At 42.6% G+C, this 12,403-nt stretch overlaps 1 protein-coding gene across 1 annotated transcript in view; it reads left to right on the forward strand.

Moving 5' to 3' along the window:
- Window positions 1-7,404: 7,404 nt before the first annotated feature.
- CEP162 (centrosomal protein 162) overlaps window positions 7,405-12,403 on the forward strand; it is a 58,264-nt gene continuing 53,265 nt past the window's right edge. Inside the window, exons 1-4 of the mRNA XM_056109746.1 lie at window positions 7,405-7,520; window positions 10,046-10,160; window positions 11,550-11,696; window positions 12,023-12,203. Of these exons, the coding sequence (XP_055965721.1) occupies window positions 7,464-7,520; window positions 10,046-10,160; window positions 11,550-11,696; window positions 12,023-12,203 (500 nt within the window). The 5' untranslated portion in view covers window positions 7,405-7,463. The remainder of the gene's footprint in view (window positions 7,521-10,045; window positions 10,161-11,549; window positions 11,697-12,022; window positions 12,204-12,403) is intronic.

Below are 12,403 nucleotides of genomic sequence, written 5' to 3' on the forward strand. Positions count from 1 at the left end.
GCAACAGGGAAAATTAATCTGTTTTCTTGGCTGTTGTGTGCCTTCTTCAGAGAATGACTCTTCTTTGGAGGCAATAAAACAGTGATCTGTAATTAATACACCTATGACCATAGATTCACCTACATGCCTCTTATTCCAGACTTTCTCGTCTGATTTTTCAAAGTTAGATACAGTTACTATCTAACGTGAATTTTCTTCTTTACATTATAATGATGCTGGAGGGATAGCACAGCAGTCGGGCATTTGCCTTGCATGTGGCTGACCCGGGTTCGATTCATCTGCCCCTCTCAGAGAGCCTGGCAAGCTACCGAGAGTATCTCGCCCACACAGCAAAGCTTGGCAAGCTCCCCATGACATATTTGATATGCCAAACAAAAAGTTTCACAGTAACAACAAGTCTCACAATGGAGACTTTACTGGGCCCGCTGGAGCAAATCGATGAACAGCAGGAGGACATTATGATGATTTAATCTTTGTATTTATTGCTAAGTAATCACCACATCTCTTTTTCTTTTCCTTGCTTTATCGAGGCCCCTCACCAGACACATCAAACCATTTGTTATTGTCCAGAAGTCTACGTATATCAAAACCAATTCTATCTCTCTATAAAGTAATTGATGAAGTGTTCTCCTTGGACTTCCTTCTGATTGAAATTTTTTCTTCTCTATATTCCTTTAGGGATACTTCTAAGTGCAGCAGTAATATAACGCATCTATCCATGGACACATAAATATATCACTCTAACCCACTATGTAAACAAAACCAGATCTTTTTCTGTTTAGTTACTTGGCACTGATCTTTATACCACCAAGAAGCTGGGTCAAATGGTCCAGCCGCCTGGACAGCTGCAGAATCTTTTGTTAGTTTGAATGACATTCAAGTTGAATGAATGGGTTGGTATAGTACGTCCTTATTGCAACACACATTGGATTTAAAATCTAAAGATATACATTAAGCACTAGTCCCTTTTTAATGTTAAACTTCAATATACACCAATTTATTATTCTGTCTGCTTGGTCCCATCATGTCATCTCAAACTTGAACAATAAGACAGTATCTTGAAATTTTTGTGGAATTTATCTTCCACCCTTTAGTATGTATGTGCCGAAGGTATCTAAAATAATTTCCATTTCCTAGCCATCAAGCTTAATGAGCATATCAATATAGTACACCACAATGATGCTCTGTAAAATGTGAAAAAATTAAGGTCTCTACATACTACTTTTGGAAGAGTACATAGTTGTGTACAATATAGTGTTGGAGAAAACCATGGATGTAAGCTGATTTACTACACATATGTGTGATAATGGCCTTGATGCTTTTTTTAAAGAGAATCAAAAATTTTGTATTTGCCTGACAATGGCATTCAAAGTGGTGTGAACTATACTGATTGCTTGCAATGTAAAAATAAACAAACAACCACAAGAAAAAAAATCCTCATATGAAAGCTAGTTAAAATTGGTGTTAGCAATTACTTTAGTGATATCGTCCATAGAGGGCCTCCATCTCTTTGTGGAGGCTCCAAGCTATTGGAGGATATTCCCTGTTGGCAGGGAGAATGGAAATTTTCCCCGTGTGATGGTTTCAAGGAAATCTGTGAACTCAAAATATCCCAGACTCAGCTGCAGAAGTTTTAGGTTTGGGAATTTATGGATTTTAATAGGGCAGTACGTGACCCAAAAAAATTGTGTTTCCAGTCATTTTTGGACCTTTATTGTTTCGATTGCTTGGATTTAGGACTGGGACCTCCTCCACCCAGATCCCCCCACCTTCCTGTATGTAGGCGCTACACCCACCAACTGCCCCCCCCCCCCCCCCCGAGCCGTGTAATCCCATCAACGGTCAAGACCCAGAGACTATAAAATCCTGCTCCCAGAAGTGCGCAGCCTCAAATGCACGCCTAGATAATCTTATTATCTAGGTCTTACTCTGGAGAACCTGGCAGGCTACCAAGAGTATCCTGCCCACACGGCAGAGTCTGGCAAACTCCCCGTGGCATATTCAATATGCCAAAAACCAGTAACAATGATGGGTCTCATTCTCCTGACCCTGAAATAGCCTGAAATGTGGCACTTTTAAAATACCAGGGCTAGGATGAAGGAGACATTACTGGGGCCTGCTCGAGGCAATCGATGACCAACAGGATGACAGTAATTGTTCTGACATTTTAATCATGGGCCTATTTCACCACACATTCTCCTGCAGCTATAAGAAAGTTATTATCTCCTCAAAGAAAGGTGAAGAAAAGGGCCTTGGTACTTACGGTGTACTTTACGTTTGGCTGACCAAATCAGGCAAGTTTATTTCGAAACATCCAAGTCATCTAGACTTCTCTACATTTGTAATAATTTATTATTGCTTTATTATCATATATCATAATTATCATCCCACATCACTCAAAAATAATTTGTGTGATTCAGCTCTATAATTTCACCTGCATCTCGACCCAACTAACCTCACCTGAGAATCTTGATAGCTGAATACTACTGTTATCACCATCCATCTCCATTTCACTTTAACAACGGGTCTTCGGGTCTTCATTTCTACATGACTGTTATTAATTCCTAAATACTAGCCTCAGGGTCTTCTCTCTGTGGCTAATCTTGGTATTGCCTGTCTTCCCAAAAGTTTCCCTAAGAGCTTAACTAAGACAAAATCCTACATATGCGATTTATTCAGGAGTGGCTTGTGAAGGAAAAAGGAATTTAAGAGTATGGAAAGTCAATACAAAAAAAAAAATCCCAGTTATCAGGCTGGCTGTGTTTGGGATGATATAGGAGAAGTCTAGGAAATGAATATTAATATACATAACCTGTGATGAAAGGCAAATCATTGATTTATTGGCTCCAACCCACCTAAGAAAGTTTCCCACACTTCAAAGCCGCAAATATTGAATACGAAAGGGATTCTCTCAATAATCAGTGAAGTCCTCGGAATCATCTGACAAATGGTTCACACTGCAGGTTCAAAGCAAGCACACTGCTTAGTATCCCCTGTAGGAACCTAGTGAAAGTCTTAGTGGAAGTGTCCCCAGCTGCTGAGACTAGACTAAAATCCACAGCAACAAGATCCTACAGAAGAAGATATTATGGCGATATAGAGATACAGACAGGAAGACATAAATAGGTGTATGTGAAAGAAGCCACAATTGCCAGTAGAGATGGATGGGAAAGAAACTCAAGTCATAAAACTGGATTTCAGAGGACTGAGAAAGGGTTTACAATGAAGCATCCTGCATTTTCACCATTTGTCCTGGCATAGATGGGTTCACTTTCCATGTGTCACGCGAAGAGTCCAGAATGTAGCTGGGCTTAAATTAGTGCTGACATTGCACTGAGGGATGTCTCTGACAAGAAGAGCCCAGTGGTCAGATATGGCAGAACAGAGGGTGTGAGATTGTGTCCTTATGATGCTTTCTGATGGAAATTTACAGAGGTAATAATGCAAAACTGAGCCCGAACTGGATGCCATGCTTTAGGTAACGACGTTGGGACCTCTGAAGAAACTATAGTATCATCCCACAAGAATCAAAATTTGGATGCCTAATCCCAGAAGGACATTGGAGTTAATTTTCTGGCTACCTGCTAAGCCAGAGAGATAGAGACAAGCAATAAGAAGAAAAACATAATCAAATTAATGAAAAGTCATTTCCCCTTACCCCCATATCCTTCTTCCTGTTTCTTAGAGATCCCTTTAGAATAGAATGAAGAAAATTTGTGTAAAGTGGATTCAGCCACCTCCCCTCCCAACCCCCTGCAAAAAAAGAAACCCCAAAACTTTGCAAACACAAAAACAAATAGTGATTTAATTTTTTTTTTCGTTTTAGACTATCAACTAAATTTTAACATCTGGATACTACAAAAATTTATCGAAGCTAAAATTATTCTACAGTGATAAGGGATCAAGGGATGCCTTACAGTGCTGTTAAAAGTAGTAATGATTTAAAAAATGAAAACTGCTTTATGTTTATACTCCAAGGAGCAGAGTTATCTCAGAAAATTGGTCGTAGTCCAGTCTGTTGGGTGATCATAAGCTATATTCAATGGCTCCCGAACAGGTGTTTCATTAGGTAGGTGAGCTTGAAGGGCAATGGGATACAGCGGTATTTGCAAATATTTTTGGCTAATACATGGGAAGAATGATAGAAATGAAGAAGTTTCGTAAGTGAAAACAGGCTTGAATCTGGTTCAGCCACTATGGCTTTGACCAAGTTGCTTAACCTTTCTGCTTCATTTTCCACCCATCTGTCAAAGAAGGCAACTTTATTTAATGACAGCTTCATTGTTATATTGTCCATCTTTTTACAAGCATTCCTTCTGACCAAAAAAAAAGGGGGGGGGAGGACCCAAACCAGAAAAACCTCTTACTACTTTCTCTTCAGTCAGTGAGAGGTTTAGGTTTCTGTAAAGAGTTTTCTTTCTTTGTGTGCATGTAAAACCCAGGGCTTACTCCTGGTTCTGAGCTCAGAGACAACCCCTGGTGGACCTCGTGGGACCCCACGTGGTGCCAAGGATGGAACTTGGTTCTAGCATAAGCACCCTATCTGCTGCTCTATCACGACAGCCCCAGCACTTCTTTTTCTTTAGAAAGTCTTCTCTGTCCATCCATCGGGGAAAGAAGGCGACCTGTACGTCTCTGTCCCACACCCTGTTCATCTCTTACCAAAACTGTCGTCATACAGAAGTGCAAGAGTCTTCTTATAAATCGATCCATCTGATCAAACTCTACTAGAGCAGGGATCGTGACTGATTTGTCGATTAGTACATATTTCTAAAAAACTAAACTGAATTTGTGGATCTTGAGGATTGTGTGAAAAATAATGCTCACGGAGCTTCTATCACCTTACATGACCAATAAATAAGAACTTTAAGCATTCTATTATACACGTGCATGTTCTTACTATAAGGTCACATCTGGATTGTAGTAAACATTTGGGGTGGGGGGTGGGCGCGCACACCCGGCGATGCTCAGGGATCATTCCTGACTCTGTGCTCAGAGTTCACTTTTGGCCAGTTCGGAGGATCGATCCGATGGGTAGCTGGGGGTCGAACCTGGGCCAGTCCTGTGCAAGACAAGCTCACTACCCGCTGCATTAGCACCCCAATCCTAGATAAACATTTTTTGCTGAGTTTTAGGTCAGAGATGATTGACATTCCGAGCTGTCAATCATCATGTCAATTCTTCAGCAGGTCTCTCAATCATATTGACTTGACTTCCACGTTTTCTCTTTTCTTTTCGTTAGATCACACCCGACTGGGCTCGGGGGAGCATCTGGGGTGCCTGGGGATGCTGCCGCGTGCACGCGATCTCCTGCTCCCATCCTCCTCCTCCTCCTCCTCCCTCCTCCAGCTGTCCCTCCCGGGCTGGGGCTTGGGGCTTGGGGTGGGGGCGTGCAACAGTCAAGATCGCCCCCTAAAAGCGGAGAGAGGGGCGGCCCGATCGGAACGGGTGGAGAGGGCTGGCGCGGGCGCCCCACCTGCTGCTCGGAGCTCGTGCACGAGGTGGTGGACGCGATCCCAGGCTCGCAGAGAACCACCCCCGAACCCCCAAGCCCCACCACCACCACCACCACCACCACCTAGGGGGAACAGCGCCTTAACACAGCGCATCGAGCGCAGAAAGCGTCCAGGGCTTGAGACCTGCCCCCCAACTCCGGAATAAAAACGCCGAGGATGCGCCAAACAGCGGAGATGCCCGGGAACTACATTTCCCAGAAGGCCTCGGGCGCGCCTACAACTCCCATCACCCCCCGCGCTCGAGGGCTGGCCGGCTGGCTGGCTGGCGTTCGCGCCTTCCGCTTCCCCTGGGGGCGCCGGGAAAGTCGGGGTGGGGGGGGGGTCTCGGCGGCTGAGCAAGCTGCGGCTCTTTCCGGAGCCAGGGGTCTCCCCCGAAACCTGGCCGCTTGCTCTTCGTCTTCCTGGAGAGAGGCACGAAAGGCCGCCCCGCGCGTGGGGTGGGGGCGGGGGGCGCGGTCACGTGGGCGGCGCTGGTCACGTGATCCGAGGGGGCGGGGCGCCCGCGTCCCCTTGGCAACCGTTGGGCCCCTTCGGACCTGGGGGAAAGCGCGGGATTCCGAAGCGCAGGTAGGTGGGGACGGGATTCCTGCCGCTTCTCCGGGTTCAGACCCCCCTGAGACGTGCAACTCGGAGCTTTCGAGGTACCGGGGGTCCCCCCAGCTCCTCCTTCCGGATCCCCGCTGCAAAGATTGGGTCCAATTGGGTCTTTGTCTTCCCACCCCCAGCAGCGCCCAGTGCTGCCCATCTGGCTTCCCGCTCTTGCACTCGGGTCCTGACCCCCTCCTCGTGCCCCAGACCTCGGGCGCGGCTGCCTGCGTGCATCGAAGCCGGCAGGGTGCAGAGGCGAGCTGCTGGTGTGCAGATCCGGGGCCAGGGAGCAGAGGCGAGGTGCTGGTTTGCAGGTCCCGGCCAGGCACGGTGCAATGCACCCCTCCCTTTGCAGAAGGAAGGTGGGCCTGGAGGGGTTAGGATCCCCGCCTTGGGTTCACGAGGGAGACGAGGGGAGAGCTGTGTGATTGATTGCATTTGGTATTTTGTTGGCCCGCCCACAATTTGCAAAGCAGACCTGCGTGGTTCTCCTGTGTATATTCCCTGAAATGTTATTGATTGTAGGTGATTTCCAGCTGTCTGCACCTGCAGAATTACCTTTACTGAGTGATGCTCGATTTGGAACACGATTTACATGGACAGATACATAACTTCCAAGGCGACCGTGCTTTGCGAATGGAAAACTGACTTTTGAATTTGCTGGCTTGTTAATTTTTGAAAGATTTCTTGAGAGGACCTGGTTGGTTTCAGGTATGTTGATCTCTCACACATACAAGTACAGAGGTAGAAAATATTGTAGAGACCTGTTCACGACGATCACGACAATCCTGTTCGTGGATTGCCTCGAGCAGGCCCCGGTAACGTCTCCTTCGTCCTAGCCCTGAGATTTTTTTAAAAAGTGCCATATTCAAGGCTCTCTCAGGGTTAGGAGAATGAGACCCGTCATTGTTACTGGTATTTGGCATGTTGGGTACATCACGGGGAGTTTGCCAGACTCTGCCGTGTGAGACCTATTAGCAGTTGAATATTGTAAATGATGTAAGGGTCTTGGGCACTTTGGGAAGGGCATGGGTATTATATTAACTTCATATGTCAGCGGCATAGACGTTGACACGTGTTACCTAAACAGCAAAAAAACATTATAAAAAAGATACAGCAGCAGTTGGATATTAAGAGTGGAATTGTAAGTCTAGATCTTGAGTTTGAATCAAATGTGGAAGCGTCTTTCCCAAATCAGTTTGCACAATAATTTAGCACAAGATATATGAAATGTATGAAGTTTGGTTATATGTCAAGTAATAATTTTCTCAAAATATGTCAATATCTCTCATTACTTGGCGTTTCCGATGTTGTAAATAGTTTGGAATGCTTACTCTGAGGAAGTGAAGATTATTGATTATGGCTCGCTATTCCAAGGAAGAGCTGGATGAAGAATTTGAAAAGTTTATGAAAGAGGTAAATTTTCATTTTCAAAACCTGTGTTGTAAATTGCCTTATATAGCAGACTCATCCTTCTGGTGTCTTACCTCTAGGATGCCACCAGTGCATTACCCAGCTCTGTGACCACTGTCTTCGTATTTGGGCCATCCCTCTAGTTCTCACATTTCGCCTGTCCGCATTCTTGTCCAGACCACCGTCACGCACTGTGGTGATTTCCAGGTCCTCTCCTTGAACTCCTTCACCACAGTGCAGTGTACCTCTGGACATGAATCAGAATGTATGATGTGAAACGCTCGCTTGGCTTTCTGTCGCATATGGGTTCCTTCGCCTGGTTCATATAGCCCAGGATGACTGTTTTCGTGCCGGCCCCACTGGCGTTATACTATTCTCTGCCCCCGTTCACTTGTGCAGCGATTGCCTTTTCACACTCCTGGTGTAAATGTTGCCATACGTTTCACATCAGGGTCTTTGTACTGACTGCCAATAGTGTCGTTCAGGTATTCTGAATCTGACTGAAGATCTTACCTTAAAATAAGTACTTCCTTCGATGGGGCCAGAGAGCTAGTACAGTGGATAGGGCATTTGCCTTGCCTGCAGCAGACCCAGGTTTGACCGTCAGCATCTCATATTGTTCTCCAAACACAGCCAGGAGTGATTCCCGAGTGCAGAGCCAGGAGTAAGTCCTTAGTGCAGCTGGGTGTGGCCCAAAACAAAACAAAACAAAAAAAAGCCTACCTGTAAGAGGTTTATTTTTGCTGTTGTTATTTTACTTTTTATCCAATAAGAAGTAATCACCAAATCATTTTTTTTTAATTAGAGAGACACCATGAGGTACAGTTGTAGACTTACAAATATTTGTGCTTGGGTTTCAGTTATACAATGATCAAATACCCATCCCTCCACCAGTGCCCATTTTCCACCACCATGGATCCCAGTATCCCTCCCACCCCCAATTCCCCACCCCCCCCCCCAATCCCACCCTGCCTCTGTGGTAGAGCATTCCCCCTTGTTCTCTCTCTCTCCTTTTGGGTGTTGTGGTTTGCAAAAGAGGCATTGAGTGGCAGTCATGTTTGGTCTGTAGTCTACTTTCAGCATGCTTCTCCCATCCTGGGAGGATCCTCCCAACACCCTTTAACCAAATCAATTCTTAGTAGATTATATATTTCTGTATGTAGTACATTGCACCACTCAGTAATTCACCGGTTTGAGTACAGTTTTTGGTTCCATTATAAGAATTGTGATCTATGGTAGCTAGAGGCTTGATATTTGAAGAATGGATAAATTAGAGCGTTTACTTGACATATTTTATATGTTTCTACAAACACATAGACCTTGAATACAGCTGACTCGGGAGAACCACACTTTAAACTATTATACTAATCTTAAAACAAAAAAATGCAAGGGAGGGTGTCTAGGCCATACGAGGTAGTGTTCAGAGATTACTCCCAGCTCCATGCTCACGGGTCACTTCTGATGGGGCCCAGGGAACCCTATGGGCTGCCTTCGATTGAATTGAGGTCAGCTGCTTACCAAGCAAGTGCCTTACCCCGGGGCTATCTCTGCATCCCTGTACGAATATTCTGATTCCCAAAGGGAGTTTGATGTCTAGTGTAGGGAGAGCTGTGAAGTAGATGGTGAGGAAAATCCTAGAGCATAATCCGGAGGGAGTGATGCTGGGGGTTCCATGCTAGAGTTGCAGGATGGGAATTCAGCATCACCAACCAATTTCATGATGTAATTAGAGAAGATTCGGGACAGTGGTTCTTCTTCTTCTGTGACATTTAGGAGGCCTTGGGTCTGGAGAGTTGTTTGATAAGGAAACCAGATTTTCAGGGGTTGAGCTCGAGCTCCTTCGGTGGGTTATATGAGCAGGGCTTCTTCTTTTTCTGAAAGTTGCTTTCAAAAAAACCATGTTCCTTGGGCTGGAGGGGATAGCGTAGGAGTGAAGGCCCTTCCTTCCCTCACATGCAGGTGACCCCGGTTGGATCCCTGCCATGGCGTTTTGTCCCCAAGCACAGTCAGGCGTGATCCCTGGGATGGGTGTTGGAACATCATATGAGTGACACCCAATCATGAACAACCTTCTAACTGTGTATTCAATAAGGGAAAAAAAAAAATTTTTTAAGGAATAATCCCTGAGGATCACAAGGTTTCCCCTACCTACCAAAAAGTAACCCTCATCACAACCCACAGTTCATAAAGTTAAAATATAAAGGACAAATATAAGAAGAATGAAAGGGATGATTTGGTGTGTTTGTATATTTGTTTTTGCTTTTTTGGTATTGCCATTTTTCTCTGTTATGCTTAAATCTGAATGTGAAGTAGATTTAAGAGATTTGTGTTTGGTTTTTAAATTATTATTTCTATGTGTTTTTAAAGATATTTATTTACTATTTATTCACTATTTATTCACTATTCACTATTTATTCACTATTGTAAATAATAGTCATGCTATCACTGAACTGAGAATTAAAAACATTTTTATTGATGAATATTGGGTTCACACATTTAAAGAATATTTATTTTCGTATCTGATTTAGCTTTCTGATGAGTCTTTTGAAAATTCAAACAAGACACTCAGACAACCTCAAAAAGAAGTGAAGAAGAAAGATGCATTGCCATGGTGGTTAACTGAAGATGATTTGGAAGATGACAGTAAATATTGTTGATTTTTAATTTTAAAGTTTTTGACCACCAGGGGTCAGTCAAGACCTAAATCTGGATCTTGGTTTCTGTTCTCTAAATATGTTTTTTAAAAAAAACAAAAACAGTACTTATAATGTTCATTTTTGATGGTTGGCTTGATTTTCTAATTAACTTTTTCTATAATTGGGACTTTCTGTGTTATATTACATTTGAGATAAATGTATTTATATAAAGTAAGATAATGCATAATCCAGGTATAATCATGTTTAATATTAAAGTGATTTAAGGTGAATTAATAAAATTACATCAGGAAGATTTTAATACACCTATAGATTTTGATATCTGTTAAAAACAGAAGGAAACAAAAAGGAGTAATTTGATTTTATGATGACAAAAAAGCAGTAATAGACTTTGGTATATGTGTATGTAATACACCTTCCTTAGAACTATCTCTAGTTACATCTTTGCAAATAAAAATTACAGAGTTTTTTCTCCAATCTACTTAATACTTGCCAGATATTATACTGCTGTAACTAGCGAATTCCAGTCTAGTATGAGTGCCTGTTTTCATGCTATTTCTAAATCAGTATTAAATATCATTTTGTAAGCTGACAGCATTTCTGCATTCCTTACCTCAGGGAGATATTTTCCTGTGTTTTAGATTTTTTTTTTTTTTTACATAAAATTGGGGTCTGGGTATTTTAATGCAATACTTAAGGTTCTGTATACTCTGACTGGAACTCTCCTTTCTAGCCTCAAGGGCTCTAATAATTGTTCCCTATCTCCTGTAATCTCCTGGAAACCACATTGGCTTTAGTTTAGCAACTTTTTGTACCCTGTTTTTATCTGCTGGGGCTTGGTTTGGGCCAGCGCTGGGCTCTGTTGTTGGGCACACCTCTGGGGTTTCTCAGCCTACTCAGCCATGCACGCAGGGAGAATCTCTGAAACTTGTTGAACTCTTTCGAGATTTATTTATGAGTCTCTGTACCAGCGCTGGTGAGTGAGCGTACTTGGCACCAGAGGTGGCTGATGGATGTGACTCCTTTCCTACTCCTCATGGAAAGCAGAAGAGTCTGTAAAGTGGCAGGATAGGCTCTATGACTCCAACAGGTTTTTAAATATTTGTTTTACTGTCGCAACTTCAGAAACATTCTGTTTAATAAGATGCCTTACAAGCAAATAGAATTGTAATTTTTTGTGTGTGTGTATATTTTGGGGGGGACAGATTCTTTTTAAAACTTGGCTCTGATGCACTCTGTTAGTCTATTATTTAATAAACTAGGTTTGTCTTATAAGTTCTGTTCACATAATTAGTGTAATAGTTTACTGGTGTTGAACATTGTGGTCAAAACAGTTTTCAGAGCATAAGTATTTAACTCTATTAAATCTCTTTCCTAGGATTGCTTGAAACAAATGTAAGCTATGTGAAAACCAAGAAGATTTCTCAGCCTCTTACGGACATAGAAGAGGAGTCTGCTGAAAGGATTCAATTTCTTAAGAGCAGTGGAACCTCAATCTTAAGTATTGACAGCTTAGAAACAAATGGTAAGAAACATCAGGGACATGCGTTGACAGGCAATAAATGACTGTGCTTATAATCAGGGTATGTTTCTTTACAAAAATTAACTCATCACTACTGTGCACTTTACTGAAGCATGTAGACAAATCTAACATCATCTGAGAAGATTTAGAGTTACGCACGTAGAGAAGCCTTATGCAGCCTTTCATATTGGCTGTAGGTATAAATTTGCATTTGATGTGTAAGGGACTAGATATTTTAATCTAAACGATTCTATTGTAATGTCAATAAGTACATAATTGATAATGTTGTCAAAAACCTATAACTCACAAAGCATATTCTCTTTATCTAGAGATAGTTTCTGATCTCAATCATAGTGTTCTTGGATTGGGGTTGGACACGTTAGAAGAACAAGAAGAAAAAGAGCAATTTTTCGCCCGACTTGAGAAAGGGTTAACATCTTCCATTGATTATTCGAGACTAAATAAGGAGTTGGATTATAACGACTCAACACATTTTAAAGATTTACAGAGGTAATGTATAGATAATATAAACTAATTAAATGATTTTGTGTTTTTATTTTCAAGGCTAGCATGTGTACAACTTCAGGGGTAAACATTATCAGCAGACAAAAAATTAAACCTTACGTCTGACTTTATTTTCCACTCATTCTTTTGGGCGGAGGTTTTCTTATACGTGCAAGGAATGTGCTTGTTTGTATTTAATAGCACAC

The sequence above is a fragment of the Sorex fumeus genome, unplaced genomic scaffold (genome assembly GCF_029834395.1).
Source record: "Sorex fumeus unplaced genomic scaffold, SorFum_2.1 ptg000008l, whole genome shotgun sequence".
Classification (NCBI taxonomy): Eukaryota; Metazoa; Chordata; class Mammalia; order Eulipotyphla; family Soricidae; genus Sorex; species Sorex fumeus.